General features: G+C 43.2%; 1 protein-coding gene across 1 annotated transcript; it reads left to right on the top strand.

Moving 5' to 3' along the window:
• Positions 1 to 3,551: 3,551 nt before the first annotated feature.
• Positions 3,552 to 11,905, top strand: LOC309381182 (E3 ubiquitin-protein ligase TRIM39-like; the record flags this gene model as incomplete). The annotated part of the gene is made up of 7 exons (XM_081931893.1): positions 3,552 to 3,965; positions 4,419 to 4,514; positions 5,079 to 5,309; positions 6,761 to 6,783; positions 8,185 to 8,303; positions 9,103 to 9,135; positions 10,603 to 11,905. 7 exons carry the CDS (start codon positions 3,552 to 3,554, stop codon positions 11,109 to 11,111), a joined length of 1,425 nt encoding a protein of 474 aa, XP_081788019.1. The 3' UTR covers positions 11,112 to 11,905.
• Positions 11,906 to 15,676: the final 3,771 nt, after the last annotated feature.

Genomic DNA, 15,676 nt, shown 5'->3' on the forward strand with positions numbered 1-15,676 from the left:
CAGAGGTCGGCCCTGAGGTCACTCACTTGTGGGGTGCCGCAGGGGTCGGTCCTCTCGCCCCTTCTGTTCAACACATATGTGAAGCCGCTGGGTGAGATCATCTGTGGTTTTGGGGTTGGATACCATCTGTACGCTGATGACACTCAGCTGTACATTTCCACCCCAAACCACCCCAACGAGGCTGTCGAAATGATGTCCCGGTGTTTGGAAGCCGTCCGGGTCTGGATGTGGGACAACAGACTCAAGCTTAACCCCTCCAAGACTGAGTGCCTGTGGCTACCGGCGCCTCGGTTCAACCAGTTGATTCCAGCACTGGCCATAGGGGGCGAACAACTGCCCCCTGTGGAACGGGCGTGCAATTTGGGCGTCCTCCTAGATGCCCGGCTGTTGATGGATGACCATGTGGCAGCCGTGGCAAGGGGGGCGTTCCACCAGGTTCGCCTGGTGCGCCAATTGCGCCCCCTATTGGACCGGGATGCCTTACGCACAGTCACTCATGCGCTGGTGACGTCTCGTCTGGACTACTGCAATGCTCTCTACATGGGGCTCCCCCTGAGATGTACCCGAAGACTACAGCTAGTTCAGAATGCAGCCGCGCGGGCCATCATGGGGAGTACTAGGTACTCCCACATGACACCTTTCCTGCGCGAGCTGCACTGGCTCCCTGTGGTTTTTTGGGTGCGTTTCAAGGTGCTGATTACCATCTTCAAAGCGCTCCATGGCACAGGGCCTAGTTACCTGCGGGATCGCATTCTGCCACATACATCCCTGCGACCAATTCGCTCACACAGGGAGGGACTCCTCCGGGTGCCGTCCACTAAGCAATGCCAACGGGCGGCACCTAGGAGTAGAGCCTTCTCTGTGATGGGCCCAACCCTCTGGAATGATCTCCCCCCCGATATTAGAACTACTACCGACTTCCGCTCCTTCCGACAAAAACTTAAGACTCACCTGTTCCGACTAGCCGGCCTGGCCCACTTATAGTTCTACCCTTCCTCCTGGCGGATATTTTATTTGGGATAGCTTTTAAGGTTAATGTTTTTAACTTTTTAAATTTTCTAAAATTTTTAATTTAACTTAACTAAATTGTACAGGGAATTTCTACTACCTCCTCCATTCCTATGTTTAATTTATTTATTGTATACTTAAAACATGTATATTTACTGTCTAACCATTTTAATATAACTGTACACCGCCCCGAGTCTCTTTTGAGAGAGGGGCGGTCTAGAAATCCAATAAAGTTAAGTTAAGTTAAGGTAGCCACCAGGGGCCAACAATCTGACGCAATCCAAAACTGGCTTTGATATTGAGATGGGTGTCATATCCAGTTTGGTCTAGTGGTTAAGGCACCAGGCTAGGAAGAGGAAGTTTCTGAGTTCAAGTCCTGCCTTAGCCATGAAAGCCAGTTGGTAACTGAGCCAGTCATTCTCTCTCAGTCCAACCCACCTCAAAAGGTTGTTGGGAAAATATTTAGGAGGAAGATGTGTTGGATAGGTTTGTCACCTTGAGTTATTTGTAAAAATAATAAAAGCAGGATGCACATAATAAATAATAAGGGGAGGGAAACCTAACTCTGATATGGTGACTTTGAATGCTAACAGCAGATCTCTGGAACACCTCAAAGCATCTCAACAACTGAAGATTGAGGAGTTTCTGTTGGCAAAGGAGCAAATGAGGAATCCTAAGGAACTTACCTAATACAGGTAGTCCTGGACTTACAATTGAGCCCCAAATTTCTGCTACCAAGCGAGGCAGCTGTTAAGTGAGCTTTGCCCCATTTTAATTGAACCATGGGGGAAGAAAGGAATGAAGAGGTTTTGACAGGAAAGAGGAGGAGTGCAGGGGATAGAGAGAGAGGGGGGGGTAGGTGAGTCTTTTTTGGGGGGTGAAGAGAAGTGGGGCCTCCTGGCTCACCTGGCCTCCACCCCACCGTGAGGGGAGGGGAAAGTGACGCATGAAGATAGGTTGAGGAAAGGGGAAGAATGGAGCGAGGGAAAGTGGAGAAAGGTGTGCGGGGGGGGGGGAAAGGAGGAGGAAGAGGAGAGAAAGGGAGGCAAGCAGGGGAATCGAATGGAGGAGCAGAGGCAATGGCAGGAGAGACCAGCAAGAGCAGCAGGAGAGAGAGAGAGGAGAAAGAGGAGGAAAGGCCGACTGGCCATCTGACCACCACCCAACCATGTGATCTGCCTGCTGAGAGGAGACTCCAGAGGGGACCGGCTGGAAGGAGAAGACGGCAGAGTCCAGCTGAGCCAGGAAAGTGGAGGGGCCTGAGCAAAGGGAGCAGAGTGGAGTGGGAGCCACAAGGAATGGACTGAATCAGCGGAAGGAGCCTGGATGGTTGGAAAAGGGGGCTGGGGGAACCAGGACTCCAGTGATCCTTTTGGGGGTAGCGCTACATGACGATCTTTCTTGTCACAGTTGTTAAGTGAATCACTGCAGTTGTTAAGTTAGTCAAATGGTTGCTAAGTGAATCCGGCTTCTCCACTGGCTTTACTTGGCAGGAGATCACAAAGGTTGATCACATGACTCAGGGACCCTGCAACCATCGTAAATACGAGCCAATTGCCAAGCGACTGAATTTTAATCAAGTCATCATGATGGCAGCCATGGTTTAATGGTCAACAGGATCATATCGTTTGAGCTCCTCAACAGAAAAGGGGTGGGTGTCACATGCTTCCAGATGTTGGGTGAAGAAGAAAAGAGACCGAGATGCTGAAAGTTCCTGGTTTTATGCCCTCTCTGGCCTTTGATCTTGATCTTGTATTCTGAATGGTTGTGAGAATCCCATGGGGCCATGCAGGGGCCACTCTGTAGGCTTTGAGTCCAGGTTTGGTTGAACATTGTTTCTTCCAGGGTGCCCCGTGGTGTGATGGGTAAAGGGCTAAGTCTATCATGCCTTCATCCTATCACCCTGGAGGGAGGGACTTTGTTATGTAGAATAGACTGACCCAGGCTTTTTTAATGGCCCATTGACAAAGGTGGGGGCTATAAAGAGTGAGTCTGCTTCCTCCCTAAAAACATGTTTCTCCGTTTCTGATCCAGGGAAATATAATATTCTGCCTTTTCAATATTTCCCAGGATATTTCATTTCTCTAAGAGAGGGATGGGTTTTAACTTCCTATAGCAGAATGTTTGGAGCAATAATTGATGGGGGGGGGGGGGAAATTCCATGAATTTTTGGCTTCTGCCCAGTTTTTAAAAACTTTTTGTTCTCTTTAACAAGATGCTAGGATCCATTGTAATGGATTCGAGGTTCGTCCCAGGGTTGTTTGCTTCTCTACAGTTTTTAAAAGAATTTCCCCCTTTAATGAGCTGGTTGGGCCAGCAATAATAATTGATCGGGGGTCCGTCCCGTGAATCTTTGCTCCTCCCCAATTTGTTCCTTTTAAAATCCTGTAGTTCTTCTTTAAGAAGCCAGCGGAGATCACCGCAAGAGCAACAATTCATTGTTGTTTCTCTCCTGGGAGGAACCCAAAGGCGCTCACCTGATTTGGAGGAAAAAAAGCCAAACTGAACTTTCTCTTTCTTTATCCCGGCCGAGGGAGGCGGCGATGGCGACCGAAGAGTCCTCGCAGGGTTTGTTGGAAGAACTCAAATGCTCCATTTGCCTGGGCTTCTTCCAGGACCCCGTCCTCATCCCGGAGTGCTGCCACAACTTTTGCCGGGACTGCCTGACCCGCAGTTGGGAGGCGTCGGAATCGGAGGCTTCCTGCCCCCAGTGCAGACAGACCTTCGCGCCCCGCAGCCTCCTCCCCAACAGGCAGCTGGCGCGGCCGGTGGAAGAGGCCAGGCGGAGCGGACGGACTTGGGGCGAGGAAGGAGGGAGCTTCTGCCCGAAGCACCATGAGCCCCTCAAGTTCTTTTGTAAGGACCACCAGACCCTCATCTGCGTGGTCTGCGACCGATCCAAAGAGCATAGGGGCCACTCGGTGATCCCCGCGGAGGAGGCTTTCAAGGAATACAAGGTAGGAGTCCGCCGGGAGGAAATGCTGCGGAGGGGCATCCAGTGGCAGCCCTCGCAGTCTTTTTCCTGCTTTATCCCACCCCTTATCTCCCTCCCTGCAATTGTTGACATCCCTGGTGTCACTGATCAAAATTCAGGTCCTTGTCAAGTGTCATGTTGGTTTCCTGGACTCTTGTCATTATCCTTTGCCACTTTCCGATCAGCAAAGTCAATGGGGAAGCCAGATTCGCTTAACAGCTGTGTGACTAACTTAACAATTAATAAATAATAACAAGTGACATATTTTTCACCCTTATGATCATTGAAGCATTCCGTGGTCCCATGATCAAAATTTGGACGTTTGCCAACTGTCATGCATTTATGAGGATTGAATATACTGTATCCTCTAACTGGGTCTTCCCTCCGATGTAATTCTGTATGTGAAATAAACTCAAAACTTCTATTTTCTCTTCAGCTGAAGGTGGAGGATTGCCTGAAGGCTCAGAAGGAGCAGAAAGAAAAAATAGCTACATACAAAAGAGACACAGAGAAAAAAGTGCAGGAGATGCTTGTAAGTATTGATCCAAGGGAGAGGATCTTCTGAGCCAATAGGAAGGAGAACCCCATCCGCCACCTTTAATAATAGGCAGCCTATGTTTTAGTAAAAGTTCTGACTTAAAGGAAATTCAAGATAAAGACGGTGTTAGGGCAGAGAACTTGTTCTTAACCTGGGGATTTAGATGTCACCATTGGCTGAGTCACAGTTGGGTTAAATGCACCTATCCCATGAGTTGTGTTTTATGCTTGCTTAATAAATTAAGGCAAACCATATTTCATCTTGTGGAAAATATTGTTAAGTGAAACATTTTTCTCTCTACTTTTTTGAAATCCCTGATTGCCAGGAAAATTGTCATGAGAGATCATTTAAACTGGAGCCTCTTTTTCTTTCTTTTTAGAAACTTTTCCCCGCTGTGTTTTTTTAATATCAAAAAGATTTTTTTTTCTCCTTAGGAAATTCTCCTACCTGGATTCTTCAAGGAATCCGTTTCATTATTATAATAATAAAAATAAAAATAATTCAGTAAAATAATTAAAATAAAAGTTTCCCTTTGGCATTTTCACTTTCTTGTTCTAGGACCTCATCAAAGAAGAGAGAGAAAATGTAGTGGCTGAATTCAGAGAGCTACAACTCTGGTTAGAAGGACAGGAGAAGCTTCTATTGAGTGAAATGGAAGAAACGGAGAAGGAGATTATGGCAAGAAAGGAGAAAGGTTTGGCCAGGCACATGGAGGAACTCTGCTCTCTTGACCATCTCATCCAGGAGATAGAAGAGAAGCTTCAGCAACCAGCCAGCAAACTCTTACAGGTCAGGCAGGAAGTGGAGATCATAGAATCCTAGGGCTGGAAGGGACCTTGGAGGTCTTCTAGTCCAATCCTCTGCCCAAACAGGAGTCTTTATACCATCCCGAAAACATGGTTGTCCAAACTGTTATTGGAATCCTCCAGTGATGGAGCACCCAGAACTCAGGGAGGGAAGCTGTTCCACTGATAAATACTTCTTACTGTCGGGAAATTCTTTTTTTAGGTTGGATCTCCTTGTGATGAGCTAAATCGATGCCCTTTTCTCTATGACAGCCATTCAAGTATTGGGAGATGGCTGTAGTGCCTTCCACAGAGTACTCTTTTTGACGCTTTCCTTTTTTTTTCTTTTTTCATAAATTTAGTTGAAATTATAATAGTGAAAAGTAGAAATGGAAATAAAGAAAATAGGGAAATGGAGAAGGATAAGAAATGGGAAAGGGTTAGGATAAAGAAAAAAGGAAAAATGCCTCTGAACTTTTTTTCTGCACAGTAAAATACAATATAAAATTACAGCCTCAACTTTTCATTTTTGCGTATTTAATCATTAGTCATTTCGATAAAAATAGATTAGTCTAATAAGGAAAATCAAGAATTTATTTATTTTTTATCTCAAGCACAATATTTAGAAGCTGCTTCCAAATAGAAACAATGGGTCATATCTAATTACAGAACTTAATTTTGTCATTTTTTTTTAGCTCCATCACTTTTTCCATCCATTCTTCTCTTCTGGAGATTGATATATCTATCCATGTCTGCATGCAGGATTCTGTCTGCACTCGACCAAGTTCAAAATCTTTTTTTCAACTCCTCATTTAGAAATCTTTTTGACTCTTTCTATGGAAAGGAATGGTCACTAAATGAACTCTTTAGTCAAGGACTACCTGTAATGACTAATGTCAATGATGCATAATGTAATACAGAAAAAGCAGGACATGCGAAAAGCAAGAATTCAAAGTACCAATCACTGTCTCTGTATATTCATCACAGTTTTAAAAATGCCTGCTTAGGGTTCCTATCCCCTATTAGGGGATGTGGCTTGTAGGGTCTCCCCCTCCCCTTAATCTCCAGGGCAAGGAGAAACCCAACACTGAAGACCTTCTACAAAGTTTTATAACCACTTGGATTTTCCAAAGTGCCTTGATTCTGGAAGTATAAATGCAGGGGATTTTTTTTTCTCCTATTGATGCACTATTTTTTTTTCCCAATATTGTAATTGTGTTGGATTCAATCGGGGTATAATTTTTCTTAGGCAAAAAAGTAAAAATAATACCTCTCCAAAAGAGGTTGAACAGCTGGGGAGAAAAGAGCAATGGGATTTTTTTTCATTGAAAAAATGGAAGTACTTTATAAGTTTGTTAGTGTCTGATTTTCCACTCGTTTATTTTGTGAATATAAGAATTTAATTTTATGCGTAGGAAATGGTTCCTTTCAATGCTTTGTCTCTTTTATTTTCAGGACATTGGAAGCGTCTTGAAGAAGTAAGTAAATCCATCCTTTCCTTTATAGTCTCAGAGATCAGCAGCTCATCCAGCAGTTTTCCTATTTTGGAAAGTTCTGTTTCTATTTAGCAGTATTTGAATGTAAAGGTTACATAATGTGTTATTAGGGCTTTTTTCCTCAGACAACCTTAGACAACAGTATAATTAGCAACATTTGATATGATCAATTATTATGGTTAGTTTCACAGTCAGCCTGATTTTTAGATTGAAATTTGAATGTTTATCCACCTATTGAGTCCTTCGCAAGAAGAGACAGATGTTTGATGGTTTTCAAGGTATCATTGTAGGATTTAAGCTATTCTAAGTAATGCAAGTATCATAAAAAATACATGCCAGTTTCCAAGCACCCAAACTGTGATTACAGGGATACTGTGACAGATGTTAACTGATATTTCATTGCATTACCTTTAAGTTTAAATTTATTGTCACTGAACCTCGTACAGTGAAATTAAATGCCATCTTCAGTGTACAACATACAAAGAAAACAACAATAATAATGCATCACAAAAACCATTGACTTGATTCAGTTGACTGAGTTTCATGTTTAATGAGTAAAAGTTTATAATAATAATATTGATAGAAAAACACACATCTTCACATTCTACACAATTGAATTGAAAACCCCTGATACTGCATTAGTATTGCACTATACATAAGAATTCAACATCGTTCCTAATCTGGGATAGAAGCTGTTTTTCAGCCCATTCGTCCTTGTTTATATTGTCCTGTACCATTTGCCAGATGGCAATAGTTCAAAAAAGGGTCTCCAGGATGAGATGGATCTTTAAGAACGTTTTGAACTTTCTTGAGGCAGCGGGAGCTATAGAGCTCTTCCAAAGAGGGGAGAGGGCAACCAATGATCCAACACGAGTCTGAAAGCTCAGAAGAAAAAACCTCTAGTGACCAACCCAGAATGGATCCTGTCGCTAGCCAATCCCCAAGCACCATCTGATGGTTTAGAAAGCTTCTTCTATTGGCAGGTTGATAACGGTTACAGGAACTGGGGAAGAGAAGGACCAGGGGAGACAGGATGGCAGTGTTCCAATATTTGAGTGTCTGTCACAGAGAGGAAGGAGTTCAATCTGTTTTCCAAAGCACTTGAATGCCAGACTAGGAATAATGGATGTAAAGTGATCGAGGAGAGATTCACCCTAGAAATAAGGAGAAATTTTCTGACTCAGGAGAATGAACCACTGCAACAGCTTTCCTTCAGACCTTGTGGGAGCTTCATCACTGGAAGCTTTCAAGAAGAGACCAGAGTGCCTTTTGTCAGAAACAGTGTAGGTCCTCCTACTTGTGTGTGTGTGTATGTGAGAGGGTTTGGACTAAATGACCTACAAGGTCTCTTCCAACTCTTATTCTGTTATTTGGTCTTGCCAGGTACCAGGCTAAGAAAATATATGACAATCCGGTGGATTTACTTCTAGAGCCGAAGTGGACAATCTGGGATTACAGTGATATGACTGTGCTTCTGAAAAGTGCCATGAAAAAATGGAGAGGTAAAAAACAGCCACCAGGATTTTACGCTGGATGACATTTTGAGCATCCAAGAGAGATTCTCAGTTGGTGTCACGTGGATCAAAGAGGGATCGATTTCAGGATCAGTGGTGAAGTTATGATTGTAAATTGACACAACCTGTATTCATTGAATCTTGAATGTGCACTGATCATTGGGGAAGCAATAAGTTTCCACTAAGTATAATGGAATATATACAGGTGATTCTTGACTTATGATCTCAGTTCAGCTGAACATTTCTGTTACTAAGCAAGGCAGTTGTTAAGTGAACAGTGCCCCATTTTACAAATGTTTTTGCCACAGTTATTCAGAAATTCATAGCTGTTAAGTGAATCATGGTTGATAAATGAATCTGGCTTCATGCATTGATTTTGCCTGTCAGAAGCTCCCCAGGGAGGTTGAGGAAGACAATTCCAGAACCATCAGATGCTGCAACCATCGTAAATACAAGCTGGTTCCCAGTGCCTAAATTTTGATCATGTAACTGGGGGGGCTGCAACTGTCGTAAGTGGGTGAACTGGTCATAAATCACTTTTATCAGTGGCGCTGTAACTTCACTACACAAATGGTTGAGAACTACCTGTGTACGGAATATATAGTAGAATATATTTATACCCGATGGAATATATAGAGCCACCAATGACATTTTGGCTTGTGGCTTTCCATATTCCTTATTTCCTGATTTGAGTCCAAGGAAAGCAAACCGGGGTATCTGAAGGGAGGCCCTTCTGGTGCTCCAATTCCAGTGATGAGATGCTGAATTCCTCCCTTTTCTTCCCCAGATACTCTGGAAAGTGGACTTCAACTACACAAAGGTAAATATGAGTTATAGGAATTGGAATTGCTTGCTATTTTAAGTTCTGATGCCAGTAACTTTAAGAGAAATATCATAAATTAACAGAAAAGGAAAATATAGGATTAGGTACCTTAAAGACTATGATGATCCAGTAAACTTTAATGATTTTATGATTTATAAAGAATTCCTATTTATATGTAAAATATGAGCTTATGCAGCGGAGACAAATTCCTTGTGTGTCTGATCACACTTGGCCAAATAAAGCTGTTCTTCTGTTCTGTTCTACTCCTTTACGCCTACTTCACTTCACTCCACTCTCCTCCATTCTGCCTCTGTTCCATTCTACACATCATCTAAAAAACTGAAGTCAATCTTGGTGTAGAATGAAATATCTGAACAAATGGGAAAATCCGGCCTGGGACTGAAAGAAACATAGAATTCGTATGAAGCTAGGTTGGAGGACCAAGGTTGCCTCCGCATTGAGGCCCATCAGACTGAGGTTTCCTGTGCAAGATCCTCCCCTTTTGTACATGCCTGTGATACCCTGATGCTTGTAGAGAAAAGGACGGAGATTCCTCACATTCCATCCTATGTCCCAAGTTCCCTCAGGCGGATTCTTCTGACTCTGCCAGTAGAGAATTGAAACATGGCAGCCTCTTGCTCTGCCTGATCCTCTGGATTTATGCTCCAGGTAGAGTCCCTGTTCAACCTTGGCTGTCTCACCAAATCAGTGAAGTCAAAGCCAACCACCCTTCACTCCCAATCCCATTAATCTCATTTGCAAGAAGGTAGCTAAAGAGAATTATGCATGGAGGCTGGAGCACTATGAAGTGTTTGAAGGACTTGGCCAGGGGTCTTCAACCTTGGCCACTTGTGCACTTCAGTTCCCAGAGTTCTCCAGCCAGCATGGCCTAGCTGGAGGGCAATTAGCAGAGGGAGGGACACATGGGATACTAGAGACCAGGTGAATTGACCAGTGGAGTCAGGGATTTGAAGATCTTAGCGGAAGGGCCAAGAGAGGTACAGGTAATGAATGGATCCTGAAAGGCATGCAGCTTAGTGGCAACTGAAGGGGAGGCAGATGGACTGGCAGGTGGGGAAGGTAACCTAAGTGAATAGAACGAGAAGGCCAGAGGGGCACTGAACAGGCCGGCAGTTAACAGAGGATGGGAGTAAGACAGTGGGGGAGCCCAAGTGCTTGGAGAAAAGGGAGCAGAGAGGACCTAGAGACTAGCAGCCCCATCAGGAGAATTCTGGGAGTCGAAGTCCACAAGTCTCACAGCTGCCAAAGTTGGAGGACTCTTGACCAGACAATGGCTTAGGTGTTGTTTTAAAAAACAAGTCTTTCAGTCCTAGAGGGTTTTTTTGGAAGCTGAACTCCATTCACACAAGAGGCCTTAGGGTTAAGCTCTTGGGGGTGAAGACACAAACTAGGCCTCAAGCTGAAGCTCTTGTTTTTTCTCCTTCCTTCCCGTCCCTCTTACAGTGAATGTAACTCTGGATCCAGAAACAGCCAATCCTGGCCTTGATGTCTCCAAAGATCAAAAAAGTGTCACAGGAGTTAAGCCAGTTAAAGGAACATATCCTGTCCCAAACAGCAAGGGATTTGTATATAATCCTTATGTCCTTGGCTGTCAGAGGTTCTCATCGGGGCGACATTTCTGGGAAGTTATTGTAAAAAGTAAAAAATGGTGTGTAGGTGTTGCCAACGATCCACTGAACTTAAAAAATGTTTATGTGCAGACCAGGTGCTGGGAGTTTGAGGAATATGAAGGGAAATACAAGGCCATCTCTCCTTCAGCACGCTCAGCACTGATTCTGAGTGAGAAGCCCACAAGGATCCGCATCTCTCTCAACTGCGAAGTGGGACAAGTGAGCTTCTTTGATGCCAGAACCGCAGCTCTCCTCCATACATTCTCAGACACTTCCTTGGATGGAGAGACCCTTCGGCCCTGTTTCTATTTGTACGACGGTTCCTGCGTGGCACTCCTCTAAAAGAAGGGAGAACCATAGGCAAAACCTTGGGAAAATCCCTATTTGTCAAGCGGGGATCTCTGAAAGCCCTTAAAGCAGAGTTTCCTCAGCTTTTTGCTACTTCATCTTCCTTTATTCTTCTATGCCACCCTGATCAGTCAATCAGTCTATAAAGGAATAACTTGATCATCATTTCTATTTCTCTGACTAAAGAAACCGAGGTGTCCTAGGAGCTTTATAGGCTTTAGCATCATGTGTTCAGGTGTATCAGCATTAAAGGTACCTTACAGGTAAGCCTGTCAATCATGATTTTATATGTCTGTCACAGCTCTCCATCCCATTTATGGATCATGCCTTATTTGTTTCATGTTAGCTGCAATCAATGGTTGTTTAGGTGTCCATAACTCGGTATATTCTGTAATCTTTCCCTTCTTTTTTTTCTTTCCTTCTCCCTTTTTAACCAGTTTCCTTTTGTCACATAATTGTCATAATCCAACAAACTCTAGTAGGGCTTCATCAAATATTACACTCAATATAAGCTTTATGGCCTCACAGGATTGTTGATGTTTTTAAACAAATCTTAGGCCTTTTTCTGTCTTTCTATACATACGTAAGTTATCTACAACAGCTGGACTACTGATTGTGAGATTGATTGTAATTTTATAGGTGTCTCGTGGATTTAAGTTCCTTCTTTTACAATTTTATGCCAATAAATGTAGTCAGTGCAATACATAGAAACAGAAAATGCACAGAAAACAGAAAAAAATAAAACATCTGTTATCAAGATAGAAAACATGAGCGCTATATGTCCTAAATGTGTCTCCTGGTTCAAGCCAAAATAAAAAAAGAATTGTTAATAGAATTGTAAAAATGAAATACATTATTAAATAAATACATTAATTGAGAAAAACACTGTTTTTCTTTCTTGCTTTAAGCCACTCTGCCATTTATTGAATAACTAAAAGTAACTTGAGTAAAAGAAGAAGCCAATCTAGAGTGGTGGTGAAGAAATCAAGCTGTAAGCCATGTGTTCTAATCCTGCCTTAGGTACAAGGCCAGTTGGGTGATCTTGGACCTGTTACTCTCACTCAAAAATGCTGTATTCAGTGTATAAGATGCGCCCAGATTTTCAGCCTCTTTTTTGAGAGAAAAAGGTCCGTCTTATACTGTGAAAAATACGGTAACTCCAGTGATTCACTTAACAACTATGACTAGAACAGTCATAAATGGGGAAAAACTCATTTAACAGCTGTCTCTCTTAGCAACAGAAATTTTGGGCTCCAAACCAAAACCAGAAATATTTTCCTGGGGATTTTGCCCGAAACCTATAGTAAAGGAAATGCATACTTCATGATACATGTACTAACTGCAGCTAGAATTGTATTTGCACAAAACTGGTGAAGAGTGAAGAGGTCCCTACTGATGAGAATGAGATTAGGAAAATATTAGAATGTGCAGAAATGAATAGATTAACGCTGCCTATCCAGGAGAAAGAACAAACTGAGTATTATATGACATGGGAGCTTTTTTATGGATGGTCTGAGAACAAAAACAGGAGTTAGAAATAAATGGAGATCAGTGAAATATAGAAAATATGTTAAGACAGAGATGTAAACTATATGATTTTTACTGATATGACTGACAAGGCTATTGTGTTAAATATTATTATTATATTCATTAGAATATATGTTAAGAGGGAGAAATGAAATAGGTCTATTATGCTTCTCATTCTTATTGTAAAATTAGAGAATTAACATCAGTGTAATGAATACTTACACCTGCTTGGAGGGTGGGAAATTCTTTACCCAGCGGCCAGGCTTGGTCAAACATCAGCGCATCCACATGGGAGAGAAGCCGTACGTGTGCTCAGAGTATAGGAAATGTTTTTCTGACAGCACTTCCCCCGCCAGGCACAAAAGGGTTCACACGGGGGAGAAGCCCTATGTCAGCGTTCCAAACATCATCCAGAATTAAAGTTCCAATTTAATAAGACAGACATGTTGGCACATCTGTGGAAACCGGAATCTGAAAGCTTCCTGGGTTTCCACCCAGTTGAAAGTTCACGATCTTGTCCCCACACCCACAAGTCCATCACATGGTCCAATCTTCCTCTGCCACGCTGGCATTTCCACCCACCTAGTTCCGTTCAGGTGCAGAGGTGCGGAGACAATGGATGACCTTGGGCTTCTAGAAAGGAATGTTTTAACAACAACACATTCTACTCCTCATTATCCCCCCTCCCAATTCCCCACTAATAAAAGAGCATAGTAAAGAAAGAGAGAGAGAGAGTGGCAGGCCAAAGATCCTCAACGGAATATGACTGCAGGCCTGACACCCTACGCGTGTCAGGCCTGAGTGTGGGAAACGCTTTTCGGACCGATCCAACGTCTTGGCTCACAAGCGAGTCCACACGGGGGAGAAACCTTACAAATGCCTGGAGTGCTGGAAGTGCTTCACTCACCGGTCGCACATAGTGAAACACCAGAAATTTCACATGAAGGAGAAAGTCTCAAAATACCAGCCACCCCTGGGAAAAACCACACAAACGTCACCGCGTCCTAAAACAGTCAAACATGATCTACTCTCAGCCTTCTGAAGGACATTTCTGTTTCCTGAACAGGGGTTTGGTATCGATTACTCCCAGGGCCACGGTGGCTCAGTGGCTAAGTCGTTGAGCTTGTTGATCAGAAAAGTCGACAGTTCGGCAGTTTGAATCCCTAGTGCCGTGTAATGGAATGAGCTCCTGTTACTTGTCCCAGCTTTTGCCAGCCTAGCTGTTCGAAAGCAAGTAAAAATGCAAGTAGAAACATCGGGACCACCTTTGGTGGGAAGGTAAGAGCGTTCCATGTGCCGTCAGCATTTAGTCATGCCTGCCACATGACCATGGAGACAGTCTTCAGCTCTTTGGCTTTGAAATGGAGATGAGCACTGTCCCTAGAGTTAGGAACGATTAGCACATATGTGTTACCTTTACCTTATCAATTACTCCTAACTAGGGATACAAAATAAATACCTCTGGTGTTTAACAAGTATGACCCACCCATTATTCTGCATTTGGGGGGATAGTTTTTAAGGGGCCAAATGGATGCCTTAATTTTTTCAGAGGCACTTCTGGTTCCAGCTGCGGTTCGCGACGGGCAGGTTCTGCTCGCCCTGTGCACTTTTGGTGGGCTCCCTAATTGTTTCCTCTCTGTATTGACATTGTTATCTCTTTGCTCATTATAATGCCACCCAAAAGACCACCCCCGGGAAAGCCGGGCTTTGCAGTCTCCGCCCCGACATCCTCAGCGTCCAGCCCCAGCGGACAACAGACTTTAACCTCCCTGCTTCAGCCCAAGCCCTCTGAGGTGGACTTTCAGCAGATGTTTCAACAGATTTTAAAGGGACAGGAGGATTTAAAAAATCAATTCAAGGAGATGAATGAGCAGCTTAGAGAGAACCAAGACCGGGCAATTAATAATTCACAGAGACTGGATCTTTTGGAGGAGGAGTCGGCTGAGATGAGGGGGGAGGTGGGGGGAGTGCAGAAAGGGAACCAAGAGCTAGAGAACCACCAGATAAAAATGGAATTTGAAAGAATGTCCTTTTTCCTTAGGTTTCAAAATGTGATTGAGGCAGATGATGAAGATTTAAGGGACATTATGACAAACCTTTTGGCTGAATACATTAAAAAAGACAAACAACAGATGGGGTGGGACATGGACCTGGTTTATAGAGTAAACTCAGCATACGCTAGAACACATAATGTTCCAAGGGAGGTACACATTAAATTCCTTAGAAAGACTACAAGAGATGAGATTCTGAGTGCACAAAGGGGGCAAGCACTAAAATACCAGGATAGAGAAATAGCCATTCTGAAACAGATCCCTAAGAAAGTAAGAGAGAGAAGAAAAAACTATTCGCAACAAGCGAAGAAATTATACCAGAAAGGGGTGTGGTCCAGATGGCTGATGCCTGAAGGTATGCTAATCTTCTGGGAGGACACAAGAGTCAGAATTAATACAACCATAGAGGCTCAGGCCTTTATGGAAAAAAATAGAGCCCTCCTAGATAAGCCTGATGATACTACACCAGATACATAAGACACGGGAGGGGCCGGAGCTCTGCTGGCGGGGGGAGAAGGGGCAACATTGAGAAAACTCAGATCACAAAAATGAACAAGAAAATCTGTTTGATGTAAAGTGATTGAAATTATTTGAAGATAAAAGTTTTTATGCTGACAAAATACCATCAATTTGTAATAATCTAATGTATTAATAAATGAAATGTATGAGTACTGGGGGAGGGACCACCTCCTGCATATTGTAACTGCCAAAATTTGTAACTTATTCCACTACCCCTTTCCTTGTTTATTTTTTGAAAAAACCAATAAAATTTTGTTTAAAAATATTTTTTTTTTTTGCAGAGGCTGCTGTATGCTCTTGACTAAAACCTTTGCTATACTGCCAGGCATGGAAATAAAATCAGTGCTGGCTTTTCTGCATCGTAAAGTAATATTTAATTTCCATTGAAAAGCCCTTGGATTTGACAAAATACTGCAGTCACTGAGTGGCAAATTGGTTGATTGAATTCGTGGCTCCCAGATC

This window comes from Natrix helvetica (genome assembly GCF_964273705.1).
Source record: "Natrix helvetica genome assembly, chromosome: 1".
Taxonomy (NCBI): Eukaryota; Metazoa; Chordata; class Lepidosauria; order Squamata; family Natricidae; genus Natrix; species Natrix helvetica.